Source organism: Poecilia mexicana, unplaced genomic scaffold, assembly GCF_051168715.1.
Source record: "Poecilia mexicana isolate PSO_F unplaced genomic scaffold, ASM5116871v1 scaffold_2, whole genome shotgun sequence".
NCBI classification, from domain to species: Eukaryota; Metazoa; Chordata; class Actinopteri; order Cyprinodontiformes; family Poeciliidae; genus Poecilia; species Poecilia mexicana.
Genome location: NW_028263371.1, coordinates 50,241,783 through 50,258,034, shown reverse-complemented (window position 1 = coordinate 50,258,034; position 16,252 = coordinate 50,241,783). Strand labels below are relative to the sequence as shown.

The following is a 16,252-nucleotide window of genomic DNA, read 5'->3' as shown; positions in this document are numbered from 1 at the left end:
ATTAAGTGCATTATTTTTAAACATCACATCTTCTAAGTGTGTATTGCTTTTGATGTTAATCTGATTTCTATAGTGTATGTATACTTAAATAAAGGGAATAAAAATTACACTTCAACTGCATTATAGGGAATATGTTACTTGGGCCATGATATCATTTCATTTTACACACTCATCGCTTGATGAGCTCAGTCGTTTAAAAAGTTATTAGCTGGAGCCAGTTCAAGCATGAAGAGACTAAATTGTCACCAATGCAGACAGAGCAACTAGTATTCAATGTTCTAAACTCTATAAAATGGCAGAAAAACACTTTGAGTGTTTTGTCTACAGTCATGATTTTAGCTACGAAGAATTAGCAACTTAAAACTTGTTAACTCTATAATTTAAGTAATTCACCAGACTTGAGGTTTATAGTCCCTGCATGGGAACGTAGAATTGTGATGCAAAACAGAAAGAAAAATTAACAAAGCTGGCCCTGAGTGTACATTTTTGACATATAAAAGTGTTATTTTATGAGTCCAAGTGTATGCGCCCATGTGTACTTTTACCATGTGCGTGCTCTTCGGAGGGCGGATGTCCTTTGCATGGAATTTATTTTTCATTGAGAACTACTTGTGCAAATACAAGAGGCGGAAATCATAAATGAGAGGAAGAGAGTGCAACAAGGGGGAAGAGAGACCTAGAAAGGATCTATTGAAGGAAGGAGTGCTAAGGGGGGAGGAAGGGATGGTGCACACGAGTGCCTCTTGAGAGCTTTCTCTTATTAGCCAGGCTGAATCACATGCTTTGAATCCCGAAAACACACACTTTAGCCATTTTCTTGTCTTTCTCCCCATTACCTCCTCCCTGCCCCTACAAAGCAACCTCTTCAGATTCTTCCATTTTAGTTCTTCCCATATTCACTACTTTTCACTCCTAACATCTCAGTTTAGTTTATTCTTTACTTTTTTCTGCCTTCGTTTCTATTTTTTTCATTTTAATTTGCTTTCTCCAGCCAGAATATTCATTCACCGGCTCCTGTCGTCATTCTTTGTGCACATCCTCACTTCATTGGCCTCTTTATCCCCTCTCATCTGTTGATTCTTGTCAAATCTCATTTATCCACTCCACAAGCTAAATTGTGACCACCAATCTTATATTTCTCTGCATCTCAAAATATGTCATGAATTCCTTTCTCCAAAAATTTTCTTTCAGTTTGAGTTTTGTTCATTATTCATTTTACAAAATACTCCATTTAATGCTCTTTAGAATTAAATCATTCCTCTTCTTGCTACTTTTTCCGCCTGTTTCCCTTCACGTCAAGTTGTTTAAGTATTGAGAAATACGTCTCAGACAGGTATAAATGTAGAGAAATGTACTGCATTCTGTGAAACCTCCAGTCTCGTCACCTCTTTGAGGTATGTGCGATGGATATCCTCCTATTATGTCCAAAAAACATCTGTGGGATCCCCGTTTAGCTTGTCAACAAATTATCTATGTTACAGTGTGTGTGTGGGAAAGCAATGTGAGAGGGTTATTTAGCTAAGGCAGCCAATCTGTCTACGCCACTGAAACGCTAGACAGACATGAAACAGTATATCAGTCCATTACCAAGGTATCAAAAAATGAATTAGTTAAAGCACCCGTGCTTCTAGAGTCAAAGAAAATGACCCGGCACCTACCAAGCATGGGCTTCAATACTTGGATGACACTCAGTACGATCAATGTGAAATGCAGGTCTGAGTTGTTTGCATCCATTTTTAAATGTGTAGAATTATCTTTAAGGACATATCTAAGACTTCAAATACAAGTGTGTAGCCAAATTGTTGCCCAGCCATACAAAAATATTAAAAGTAAAATTCAGATTTTTTTCAAACTCTTCTACAACAATTTTATAATTTTAAAGCTAGGAGAGACAACATTGCTGCTGATAAAAAAATAAAAAAAAAAATATATATATATATATATATATATATATATATATATATATATATATAATTTTCTAATTGATTTATCAGATAATTTTTCATCACATAAACAGACAGACTTAAATTGCAACTTTAGAAACTTTAATTAGTATAATAAAAAAGTAAGATGTAGACCAAAAATTGCTACATAAGTTCTTAAACCAGGCTAAATCAGTTTTCAGTGCAACAAAAAAAAGTTAACAAAATGATCTGGGTTACTAAAAAAAGAAGAAAAAAAAGAGTTCAAATATATGGCAAAAGTATTCTACTTGATAATTACCTTCAAGACTAGATTGATGTGGAAAATCTCAGACCTACAAGGCGGGTATATATATGCATGCAAAAGTCCATGTGTTTAACGAAAGAGACAGAAAAAGGGATAGGTTTTTGCTTTACCTTATGAGCCAACGGGTTTTCTTGTTAATTCACATGGAGGAAGAGAGATCATCTCAAGCAAGTCGCCAAGCAACACTGAAAGTTTCCGTCTCACTACATGTATGTAGATAATTTTCTATTTTAGTAAATGTTTAACAAAAACAGCTTTAAGGTAAAATTTGTATTTGTTTTCGATTATTATATTGTCTAATCTACTTTGGGGGAATCATTTCTATCAGTCCACTAATGCTAAAAAGGAGAACAGAATCAATGGATTTGGGTGTATTACAAAATCTTTGGAAAATGAAATACAATTAAATTATGAATAATAACAAAAAAAAAAAATCAAAAAATATCAAACTTCTAAAAAAAACAATATTTTCACCAAGATGGTCAAAAACTGGTTTGTTCCCATGTGTAAAATAGAAGAAGGTTGAAATGAAATGGAAATGCTTGGGTATAAAATAGGTGTCTAAGTCAGCAAAAAGGTGAATTTGCAATGTACCCACTTAAAGGCATCATCAGATTACTCACATCTTGAAGCATCACTGAATGTCTTTAGACTGACATAATGTGATACATTCTGAAAAGCAAACATAAGTTACTAGCAAGGCCAACACATCCAAAACACCCAGTTGCATGAAATAGTAAAAGGAATTAATGTTCTAATGTACCAAATATTTTTTTCAATTAACAGAACCCATTTTTGTTCTAATTAAATGCAAAACAAACCACCCCTACGAGGACCTGCTTTTATTTCATGCTTTTTCTTTGTTTCTTGTTCGCTGCTTATCCTTTACACATGTACTACAATGCCCCTCCTTCCTGCTCTGCCAAGCTCACTTCACTTTGGTCTCTCAAGGCTGATTGTTTTCTAATTGGTGGAGTGCCAGAGGTCGTGGTTGTTATGGTAACCTGTGAGGGGTACTTGGACGGGTTGGCTGGTGGTGGATGGGTGACGGTGGGAGGGGGGGCAGCTGTTCATGAAAACGGAGGGCTGCTCTCATCCAAGGCTTAGCAGGTCACTTCAGAAAATAGACTGGATAAGTGTTTGTACATTTTCTCCTGGTGGAAACTGATTTCCATATTATAAAGACGCTTTATTAAGTCTACGGTTCTCTTAAGAAATGTTTGAGGTTTTAAAATGAATGCTACAACTAGACTGAGGCTGGGTTTACTTATTCCTTTCGTTGTCAAGTTGGAGAAAATGTTACTTTATAAAGTCAATGACCAACAAGACACCGTCAAATTTTAAATTGATATGATTATTTAAAATAAACTTTGCTTACATTATGAGTTTAGATGATGGGTTATTTAACGGACACTTCTAAGAAAAAAAAGAAAAGAAAAATGTAAAAACATGGGAAATAATATGAAAAAGGTTACTGGCAGACAAACAGAGAAAGTATGATTGGAAGGGAATAAATAATGGATGCATGAATACATAAACTCTGTATGAACTTTAAGGAAATTGCATTTTCTATGCGTGTATCTACCGATGCACACACTTTGCAAATCTGCAGACACAGTGTGTCCATTGAGAATGAAAATAAATGCTAAATTGATCAGCTATCACACCTGAGGTGCAAAACATGGTTCCTATAAGTTCCTATAAGTTCTCCATCTGTCTTCAGCCCCTTTTAAAGTAAACATAGAAACATTCACTGTGGATTCATAGCAGATATTTCTGAAGATGTCAAGCTATTGAAAACATATTGTCAACATGACATTATAGAACACAATGTTGACAAAGCAGTGAACTACTATTATTGATGGTATAACCTGGTCATCCAGTATATGACCAGGTTATACCATCCTTCTTTGGGCACTTAGTGTTGCTGAACCCAAGTTTACGGCACTGCAACCTCTGCACTGCTTGTACAGTAGGTACTAGGCATGATGGGTGAATTACTTCATCTGCCTCTCTTCTTACCCTGATGTGCCCATCACTTTTGAAGACAGTAAGTCTGGATTCATCAGACAATATAACCATCTATCCATTCCTCCAGCTTCCAATCTTTATGGCAAACCGAAGCATTTCTCTGAATATCCTCACTAATTAGTGGTTTTCTTATGGCTATACAGTTGTTCAGCCCCAATCCTTTTTTCTTCAATATTTGTTTGTATTAGGGTGTACTAAGGTGTTCAGGTAAAAAGGTATTAAGAAACTTTGACTGTTTTTGGTTAAGCATCAGTAGCAGCAAAATTGTAGTTTTTTTTTTTTTTTTTTCATGCTGCAGGGATAGAATTATATTTTTTCCAGTTAATTTCTGGAGTCTGTTTACAATGAATCCAAAGCAGAAAAAAACATAAACACTGTTATGAAGAATGTCTTTGTTTTTTTTCCCATATGATATGATTTTTGTGAAAATCATGAACATTAAAATTTAAAGATACTATGCAACTGATTCAGGATTAGTCAGATAAATTAGCAATACATTTTGACATTTGGTCCTGGGAATAGCTTGGAACTACATTTTTTATGCCCCGTTTTCTTTTTTCAAACCAATAATTACAGGAAGTGTAGGATTCCTAGTATAAAACAAACATACACAGGCTTAAATATATGCCCATGAGAATAAGATGCTATATACACTAAAGATGAACAGTTTTGATCAAGATTAATTGAGCATTCTGCTATGTATCACATTCTGTCATGATGCACATGTCTTGGTGTTCAGTTAGATCTTGTCATAGTCAGTTCTTTATAATTGTCATTCAGGTATTTCCATACAAACTAAACATTTTGATTGTAACTGCAGCAAAATAGTTTAACTCCTCTATGTGTTTAACTCCCAGACCTGAGTTTAGACATTAGGGAAACTACAAATAGGCAACAAAATGTTTTTGTTGTTGTTTTTTGGTTACATTCCAAGCATTTACTGTGGTAAACAGGTTTCTTAAAATGAACAATATTTACATACATATATCATTATCATTATCATCAAGAATGATACATGTATTTAAAAAATCCCACAAAGTATTTATTTTTTTGTCAACAAAAATATTTGCCATCAAACAGTTTATTTTTTAAGTCTTCCCATAAACACCCAACAGTATGTTCACATACAATTTATTTGTAGCCTGTCATTGCTCACAAAACACCTTTTCTGAGCATGTGGGTGTGCATTTTAGTGCACATGTCTAAGCAGCCATGCTTCACTGCTTTGCTAATGTACTGATGGAAGGGAGTCCTTGGCGATCCTGTTTATCTCTGTATCCCACATGCCTCCGGTGGCTCTGACCTCCGTTAATGCACACATACAGACACCGCTGCTGACACACCACCTTCTTTTTCCAGCCACATCGATTGCTGTCAGCCAATACCTGGACTTCCTTTAGTCTGCATCATCAGGTTTCAGGAAGTGATGATAAATGAACAGCACTATCTGCCAAGACTGCCGGTCATGGTTAAACGACTCCAAAATCGAGACCTTCTCTGACTTTTGCAACTTCTTTTGAGAAAATATGGGCATCTTGGAAAACACACACTGAATATTATAAAATAAAGAAGGAACTAAGCAACAAAGCGCCAGTATGTCTAGAAATAAGGAAAGAAAAATACCCTCTGATAATGAGTATATCAGACTTGTTATAAGGTGCAAATAAAATAAAGTGCTTTCATAAGAAAGCATTTCAAAATGGCTGGGATTAACATACTTAACAGGAAATATCAGCATGCAAGCCAAAGCAAGCTGAGTACATTTACATAATCCAAATTACATGTACGGAGACCAGGGATTATGGGACAAGAGTGTAAACCCGGAGTTAAGGTCAAAGATGTAGATTTTCATAAAATATGTCACATATTCTTTATCCACATGTAACTGAAATGGAAATGACTTTATTTAAACATTCATTTGCTAAACCACATTTTCTACCACCTTAAAATAAAACATGCACTGGTGAGCACAACTCTCATACTTAATATGAATCCCATAATCTATTGTAGAAGTCAAGCTCAAGGCACTGAAATATATACGATTTTGCATGAAGAAAACAATACAAGAAAGGCTGCCAGGAAACGGCTCCATGGAGGATGGAGCTGTCCATCAAGGTGGTTGGCGTACTCACTTTTCTGATAGGTACACAAGGTGAGAAGATGAGTGTGTGTGTGTGTTTGACCTAGAGTGTATGTACTGGTAGATATGTTCCAGAATTAGAGAACTGTCACTGATATGATAAAATGTAAAGAAGGAGGAGTATCATACTGAAGCTTCAAGCAGAAAATTCACTCTCTGATCATACCAAAAGTAAGCTTTTGCTAGACAGCAGGGAGAAAAATATTAGCATGAGTTACACTGATGGAGTGATGCAACAATCGAGAGAAAACAACAGAGTAAGTCTGGGTTCTGGTTACTTCTTATTTCTATAGTTTGGATTAATTCATGACAAACCTATTCACCAACAATAATGAGTCATACAGTCATTTGTCCTGAGAAATGTTGGACTTGTGTTTTGATATGATGTTTAAAAGTCATTTTCTAGAATCTACTCATGTCATTTGTGGTTAATTAAAAAGTCGTGGGCTAAACCTATCCAGAATTAAAATATATATATGACATGCTAAAGTCAAACCAAAAGGTTTTTTTTGTTGCCACATACACAGTTTTACAATTGTCCAAGTTCTTTTTTTTTTTTTAGACATTTTCGATTCCACATTACCACAAGACTTTCATGGATGTGCTTCTTTTATCAGAAATGCAGTATCTAGTGCAAGACTTAGAGCATTGATCCACCCTAGAATAAGTTTGGCATTAAAACAGAACATCAACAGAAATCTATAGAGAGACTGGAAGCTTTAATTGAGAATTTTTTTAAAGTAAACCTGCAAGATTGCAGAGTTATTGTGTATTGTGCTGAGATCATAGGTTCCAATTAACATTTTCACCAATCTTTTCTTTCTTCCTTTTCATCATGATACCCCCACCAGTCTCCATCAGCTTTAGGATCTGCATCAGTAAATCACACATTTTTAAATTATATGTTAACAGAAAAAAAAATAGCGCATGGAGATCTTGAATGCAGCCTATGAAATATGGAAACAACTTTCTTTGTAACACTCGGTATTACGCATACTGAGCATGACGAAGATGTTTTGCACACATTACGTAAAGTATTTTGTTTGCATTACTAAAATGGGAAAGTATGTCAATATTAATACTGTTAGACGTATTAAGTTATAATTTTGCTACAAAAATTGGGCTAACTGATGTGAGGATTTGGTTTATATTAAAGTGAGAATTCACTTTAATATAAACCAAACCAAAAATATTTATTCCCATTCTCTGTTTTTTTTTTTATTAACCCAGGCCACCATGTCTACTTAAATCTGTTAATAAAATGCAACAACGGTTTTCCTTTTCATTAATATTATTATTTCATTCTTGGTTTCACAAAGTGTCTGTTTTTCAATCATCCATTGGATTTTGCCATTTTTGTTTGATAAAATATAGGAGGTTATGTGGTTCTAAGAGCTTCAAAAATCAAAATACCATCTATACAAAAAAAAGATGGTGACCTTGAACAAAAGTGCTTCACAGATAAAGTCGCTGAACCCTACCTGTCACTTGGAGGCGCTGGGGAAGGAGTGTGCGGCGACGTAGCTCCAGAACCTCTAGGCTTGTTAACTTTGGCATACAGCCTATCGATGGGGTCATCATCAGGGAGAACTCCAGCATCGTTAACATGCTTCCCGTGTCCTGGGAAGCTGGGAGGGCCCTGTGGCGAAGCCGAGCGGGCATGAGCGTGCTGAACTGAACTGTAGAGAGGTGACTGCGGCAGCGGCGGTGGCCCTGAACCCATCTCTCGGTCCCTGAAGGTCTGTATCCTGGCATAGTTTGGGTCGGCATCGTCATCCTCGAAGTGTGGATATGCTGCCCCACCACCGCCACCCTGCTGGTCTCTGGGCAGTTTTTCCTGCAGCTCAGGATGCACAGCTTCAATCCTTAAAGAGAAACAAAGGAACAATTACTCCCTGTTACAGAGCAGCAGTAAGTACTTTAGTAGGCTACTAATAATTCACAAACAAGAACTGTCACAGAGAAAGAGCTTTACCAAAAGCGTGCAGCGGAACAAAGTTGTTAGCAAGGAAAAAGTAGAAAATCCTGTGATCAAAGAACAAAGTGTGATAAGTTTGCTAATCGTATTTTAGAGAAGGTTCCTGACCTTTCTCTCTCTTCTCTCATCCTTTCAAGCTCCAGGTCACTCAGAACGTCTGATTTTTGTCGTTGCACAGCAGCTTTTGCCTCCTTCTTCTCCTCCTTTTTCTTTCCAAACCTGGACACAAATAGAACATGAAATGCATAAACAACATGTTGACAAAAAAATCATGTTGACAAAAATCCTGTCTATAATAAAAAAAATCATTATAAACATATTATGATGTCTATAATAAAAGAGATGTTTACCCTTTTTCTACTTTTGCAAGTCAATCAAGATAGCTTTTCTTTTTTTTTTTTTTTGCCAAAGCCCAAGCAAATCAGCTGACTTACTCAAATTTCTATTTTTAAACTGATGAAAATCTGTCAAGTTGCGTGGGGATCAGCTGTTAACAACCCTTTTCTGTTCCTGCCACAAGTTCTCTGTCAGGTTGAGGTCTGGGCTTTGACTGGTCCACTCCAGAACATCCGCCTTGTCGTCTCTAAGCCCTGTCTGTGTAGGTCTAGCTGGATGCGTCGGGCCATTGTCTTGCTGGAAATCAAATGTTCCCCGAAACCGCAGTTCTTTTGCAGATGGAAACAAATTGTCGTCCAGGATTTCTGCCAAACAAAACGTCTTGTCTGATGGCCAAAATGCTTGTTTTTGGTCTCATTGAACTAAAATACATTTCTTCCCTTTGACTATACAGTCTAGTGTCCTTTCAGTGGAATATTAGTTTTGCTAAACAAGTATTTAAATTTTAGGTTTAAAAAAAGAAACTGCACATTTTATAACCTTGGTTGTCTAGGCCGTATTTCCTGCTAAAGTTTTCTCATTTCTTAAACAAAAGTTTTTACAAATCGTATTATCTTGATAAACTCAGGTCCTGTGAGGAAATGTGTCATTCCAATCTCATTGAAAGTTCTCCATTTTGTAATTCAAAAGTTCAAATGTATAACATGCTTTTAATGCTCTGTCTAAATGTATTTTAAAAAAGCCGAAGCTTATTAAACTTTAGAGCACAGCTACGCAGCGGGTGCGACATACTGAATTGAGCCAGTCAAACCTGCTAAATAGTTAATATGTCCAACACGCCAACTGTGACCTTATAACACAGCTAATGTTTTATTTATCAAGTGAATATATTGATGAATTATCCTTTTGTCTACATTTCTGCTATGTAATACCGTGGACATTTTTGAAGTATCGCTCCCCCTGCTTATGTATTATTTAAAAGCAAATCCAGTGCTACATTACACTGGGACTGGCTTGGTGTTTTGGTTTTAATAAAAACAAAAGTGCAATTTGAACACTGGGGTAATAGGTTTCTTTGAAATGCCTAATGTGGACTGGGGGGTAAAGCCTATTTACCACCCATGGAGGAGTGGCTCGATTGGCAATGAAGGGCTCCAATCATCTGTGTGTATTAGCAGCATGTGTGTGTATTTGCCACGCAGGGGACAAGCCTTACTTTAATTACAGCTACCTACAGAGGCTTACCCTTTCTTTCAAATCTCTCCTCCCTGCACCTACCACTCCTTTTGCCATGGTTCCTTTTCAAAATTGTCACTTCTTTATAGCAGAGCTGTTTCTTTTCACTCACTTTCTTCACTTTACCTTTTTCCCATGTGTACATTAACTCACTTTCAACAAATCTTTCCACTCTTTATCAAGTTTTCCTCCCTTGAACTTCACCCTGACCCTCTCTAGAGTTGAGATACCTACCACGACTGAGAATCTGTACCTGCAAACTGTGCAAAAGTAACAATGGCATATTGCAATATTTCCCCTCTATAGCAACTAAACACATCAATGTTAGTTGGGATTCATGGCATTGAGTCTGTTGCTGTAGAAAGAACGAAATAATGTATCACTGCTTTTACAGTTTAACAGGAATTCACCAGTTTGCTCAGATTGTGAAATAAACTCTGGGGATTAGGATTTACAAGTTTGACTGTAATCTGGTCTTCCTTCTCCAATTAGAAGCTTTTTCTTTGACTTTTAACCTAGTAGTCAGTTATATATAAATAATAATAAAAAAAACATTCAAGCACTTTACTTTTGTGCCATAAAATTCAATCTGACCCTTTAGCAAATCATATGTCTAATTTGTAACCAAGTCTGTACCCTTCCAAAAAATAAAAACAAAAAAAAATCTACATTATAGGCATCTGCATAATGTTTTACTTCTTTAGGTAATCAAGTAAGGTCACAGGTTTTTGAACTCAAGCTTCTTGGCACACAGCCTGCTTCTACAAGCATTTGCAAAAGAATAGGTGCCTTTTAGGAGCTCAGTGACTTTCCAGACAAATACAGTGATACAATGAGCCTAACTACTGCAGAGTCATCAGGACTTTTCCTTAGATGCCTGAAATCACTACTGTAGAAGAAAGGATAGGGAACATAAAAATCACAGAATGGGGCCCACAGATGCTGGGGTACTTGTTGTGAAGAGGAACCTTCAGTAAGGTCAGTAGCTAAAGACCTAAGAAGTTTGTTAAGGATAAGTCATTCCTTCAAAATCCACAACTCAATTCAATCTGCAAGGTTTCCTTGAATTATTACAAATACTGAATTTGTATTGCATTATAATTTGAACTGAGGTAGACTGTATGTGGCTAGATTTAAATCTGACCATATGTCTGGACTGCATATGATTGAATTGGAATGATTTGAATTTAACGTGGACTAGCACAGATTCGTTAAAAATGCCGTCTGCATTGGTTTGAGATGATGTTTGTGGTGAAAAAGTACCAAATAAAGGAAGTGGATTTAACTAAAAACAATACAATACGATAATGCAATCACACTGCTGGTGAGAGATAACAGAGGGAATACTAAAACCAGGTTAAGTTCTCAAATAGGAAACTGAAAGCCAGATAATGACTCTTTACTGCAGTGTAATGAACAATCAGTTTCTGCTGAGGTTTCAGATGCTACAGCCAGAATTTGGGATTAAAAGCATGAATCCCCAAACCTTTCCCGTCTTATGTGAACAATTCAGGATAGTGGTGGCAGTAGTAAATCGATGTACAGAGTGCTTTCTTGGCAAGGTTGAAGCCCCATAATGCTGATCAATCATCATTCGAATGCCACCGCCTATCTGATTATTGTTGCTGACCATGGCTATCCTCTGTGGTGACCATTTATGTTATTATTGTTGTATGTGTATAGTATGACAATAAACCTGAAGGCTCTGGTGGTTGGGTTAGTGTTTCTGTGACAGTTTGTTCAGTGATTGTTATTCTTCATTGTTCTACGAAAAAAAAAAAAAAAAAAAAAAAAAACAATATCCTCTTCTTGAAGTCTTTTCTTATTTCTGCTTTGGATGATACATTCGTGTGATATTTTGCTTTGAAACTTGTGAAATTTTATTACCTGAAAACTGTATGTTTACACAAACAAAAGCAAAACATTATTGTTATAAAGTTATCCAAACCCCATGTTTGGGTTAACTATAGTTAACAGTATGTTGTACTATAGTGGACTCCTGCTATTCAAGGAGTTGGCTAAAATCCTCTAACATGAAAATGCTTATTACGAACCAATGTAATAGTACAAATACCAAAAATACTATTAATATACATTAATACACCCAGTAGAACTCTGTCTGAACGGCATCGGGAAACTAACATCCACACTTATCCTCATCTCAACTATTGGGACTACAGTCAGTCAGCATCAGTCAAGAAATTTGGTTCTGATAGGAACATGACAGTATGAAAACAAAATATCAACAATATTTTGTTCTTTTTTTGTTAAAAAATTACCTTCTTGTTTAAATTTAGTTGAGAAATATTCCTGTGTGAAAGCTAATTTTATTCCAATTTGATTATTTTATGTTACTAACAGTTCTGGCCTTTGTAATCGACATTGAGGACAATGCTTGGATCCCTTCTGCTAATGTTGCTCATGTCCGGTTCTGGGAAACTTTTCATATTCCTATGTTAACTGTCGGGAACACTGGCTTTGACCTGAAATGAAAATGTGTCTCAGCAGGAAAAATATATAATTCTTGTCATGTTTGCTTTTTTTGAATAATTTCTTGAAGTTGTTAGAGCTGCCTGACAGCAGCTCCAGTTAAAATTTCTTTCATTTCAAACATCTTTTGTCCGACAAGAACTATTATTTAAATCACATACCATTAGCTAGATGTAACCACTGCACAAGTCTATGTGAAAGAAGTGACTCAGGACAGACTAATTCACCTGTGGTTTCCATTTTCAAGTTCTTTTATTCCTCTCAGTTTAAATGACGGATTAAATGTGAGGGCAGAGAGAAGAAGTGGTCATACAGAAGTGAACCAAAATTAAAAATGATTAATAAACAACCACTTCTAGCACAACAAGACCATCCAGAACAAATTTACACGTGAGAACATCATGGCTCGAACACCATTTCACAAGGAATATGAGAGTAAGATTAACAGATGATTAGCAGTCAGTTAGGAAGAATTTATTACCTCTTGTCCTGTCATTAGAGGGAAGAGAGCGGTGACTAATGAATACTAATAAGCTAAAACCACAATCTGCGTAGAAGGCTTTTTATTAGGGGAAAAACATTTAACCAAGCTTCGTAGCGCCTCTCCCAGCAGAAGAAAATGACATGACAAAGAAATATTTAAGAACTAATCCGTATTTTTCCTAAATACTTACTAAATTAGAAAAGGAAAGCGTAAAAGCATATAGTGTACTATCAATATCAACATAAAAATGTCCAAATAACTTCAAAAATAACAATTACATCTTTTTGTAAAGTGTATTAGGAAGAAAAAAAATCTGAATATTTAAATACGTATATAAATTTGGCATTTAAGATAGAAAAAAAAAAAATAAAAAATTTTCTTTGTCTGTAAATATGTTCTACCCAGAACTCCTCAAGTGAGTTCTGGGTAGTTCTCGTTTCACCTGGTACAAATTTATTCCTTAAAAAAATATATATAAATAAATAAATCTGCTATTACACTGTGTTAATGTTAAGTTTAAGCAGAAAGAAAACAATCGATAATTGATTACTAAAACAACCATTAGCTGCAGCTCTAAACTCATACAAACAGTAAGAAATTTAACAGTCAAGCAAACGGGTCTTCTTTAAACCTTGCAGAAAAACATGCAGATATATATGGATGCTTAGCACACAAAGGACTGACAAATGTGCTTCTCCGATTCGTCGATGAGGAGAAAACTCACTAACTAGGAAAATTAGCAGGAACATCTGTGACTCTCACTTCACCCATTATGTTTATTCTCGTCCCCTTCTCTCCCTCACTCGTTCTGCTGCTGCTTAGACACGCCCTGCATTGCTATCATTGGCAAATGGATCCCAAGGGAACGGGTGATTGACAGACGCGTTGCGATGCAGAGCACATGTGCGCACACCCATACACACAAACGCAGATGATTGGCAGGCGCGACATCAGACTGTGACATCCCAATGACTTCCTGTCACCATGCTTGATTGGCAGAGTCCGTCCTCTGTTTCAAACATGTGCTCTGTCATTATTAGGCGACAACAGGCAAAGGTTGGTTGGAGGAAAGCAGATGATGCAGATGCTTTCCTTAAAGTGTCTAGATATTGTGAAAAGGAGAGAATTTTGAGAGATCTTGGTTCACGTTTTATCCATTTTTAAAAATACAAACAGAAATGTAAAACAAAGTCAAAGCTGATATTTATTTAGTGGTTAGGCTTTAATATGGAACCTGCATGAACTCCAGAAAGTATGGAAGTGATGAACAAATGGAAGGAAGCATGGAAGTGTAGATAAATAGATGGATGATTGGGAAGATGGATGAATCAACAGCAGAAAATGTTCTGATTTCTGAATATTTTGGTGTTCTCAAATCACAGGCAGAAGTAGGTAGTGACTAGTTACATTCACCTGAGAAATTTTATGGTGACTCTAACCACCCTCTGATCACAAATTTCATCCTGTATGATCATCTATCAACAGGTGGCAAGTTTCTGAGTGTGAGTTCATCTCTGATTTTTCAGCAAAATTATGTTCCACAGAAAAAAAAATATATATATATATCCACAAATAGTAAATCACAAATAAGCGAAACTTCACTGTACTTCATATTCCAGACTTTTCTAAACTTGTACTCAAACCTAGGATGCAAAACCATATTTTGAAGACTTATCCAAAACTGGAAACTATTTTCATCAAATGCCAGACTTTTCCATGATTCTATCCAGACTGAAAAACACAATTTAAATCAAGTTCAAGTCTTTTCTGCACTTCTCCATACCCATGTAGTTTCTAAATCTATCCTGATTCTGATAGAAAGGACATTTACATTTTTGTTTTCTGTAATTAACCTCACCTCACTTCAAGTAACAAGACAAAGTGTCTTTTGTTCCTGGATAATAAGTTTGCCCATGTAAGACTTATTCTGTGCAAGCAATAGCAACTTTTTATGTAAATAAAAATACAGAACAAAGATAATGATAAAAAGAACATAGAACTGAGGTGACACTGTGCAATAAGATTTTTTTTAATATATATATATATATATATATATATATATATATATATATATATATATATATATATATATATATATATATATATATATATATATATATATATATATATATATATTTTATATTGAGGGTACAAAGAATTAGCCAGAAAAGCAATAATTTTCTCTTAGCAAAGGTTTCATATTTTTCTCAGTGCTAAAACCACCATTTACATTTAGTCAAGCCATATCTGCACCTGTAACAGTTACACTAATGCGGCACCTTGAGGTGTCAAAACACCAAGAAACATCTCAGTTCAAACACAGACAGAGGATAACCAATCACAAAATATTCATCAAATGATGAATGCTGCACCATCAACGAAAGGCCATTTTCTGCCATCACCATTTTCATCTATCTACCACACACACATTCAAAAACACAGAGACATACAGTATCTACAGACTTGGGCTAATACGCCTCGCATGAAGCTCAACCATTACGCGGCCCACAATGGAGCTAGTCAGTCCTAATGGGCCCCACCGTGGTGATGGGCTAATAGTCCCAACGATGGAGCACTTTAAGTCTAACAGAGGTGCTGCATTAGGACTGGTAGGAGAGAGTAAAAATAGTGGGTGAGGAGCTAGAAGGAAAAATAAATGGTAGGATGTTAGAGAGAGTGTAATTAGAGTCACCAATGAGAGGAAAAGAAAGAGAGCAGAGTCAAGGCTCAAAGGCTCCTTTGCTTGGTGGCTCCATTCGTAATTGTGCTGCTTTCTGGATTTTTAAGTTTAGCTGAGCCAGTGGCACAAAAACATACAGATATGAACATGCAAAAATAATAATAATAATAATAAAAAAAGAATGACAGAGTGAGCTGTAAGAGCAGCAGTGCTTGATTATATGCCAGCAGGAGACCAAGCATTCATTATCATAGATTCATCATAAATTTGCACTATTTTAAAGCCGAAAATGAGCAGCGGGCACAGATATTTGCAATACATTGCAACAACACAATGCCCTGGCAGGAGCGGCATCCATCCGTTTATCATTGCTGCCAGACCTTGTCCTTTCCAAGTCTAGGCCATATTATAATTTGTACAGAGGACTCTCTACTTCATTGTGCCTTTCACGTCCACCGGAATGCAAGAGTCAATTATTAATGTAATATCTGATTAACTAAAATACAACTAAGACATGCATTTAAACTTAAGCTTTTAATCTGAACTAAATAGGAAAAGAATTGGGAAAGGGTCACATAATTGTAGCGCAGTTTGGAGAGTGCAAAAACAAACCTTCTATCCCATGAGCAAACTATATAACAACCATCT

General features: G+C 36.0%; 1 protein-coding gene across 3 annotated transcripts in view; it reads right to left on the bottom strand.

Annotated features, from left to right (window-relative positions):
• The window catches only part of LOC106919069 (partitioning defective 3 homolog B-like), a 218,251-nt gene that overhangs the window by 67,522 nt on the left and 134,477 nt on the right, over positions 1–16,252 (bottom strand). For all 3 annotated transcript variants that reach the window (XM_088002255.1, XM_088002260.1, XM_088002257.1), the window contains exons 20-21: positions 8,487–8,597; positions 7,882–8,265 (exon numbers count right to left, since the gene is read on the bottom strand). In XM_088002255.1, coding sequence (XP_087858381.1) covers positions 7,882–8,265; positions 8,487–8,597 — 495 coding nt within the window. The remainder of the gene's footprint in view (positions 1–7,881; positions 8,266–8,486; positions 8,598–16,252) is intronic.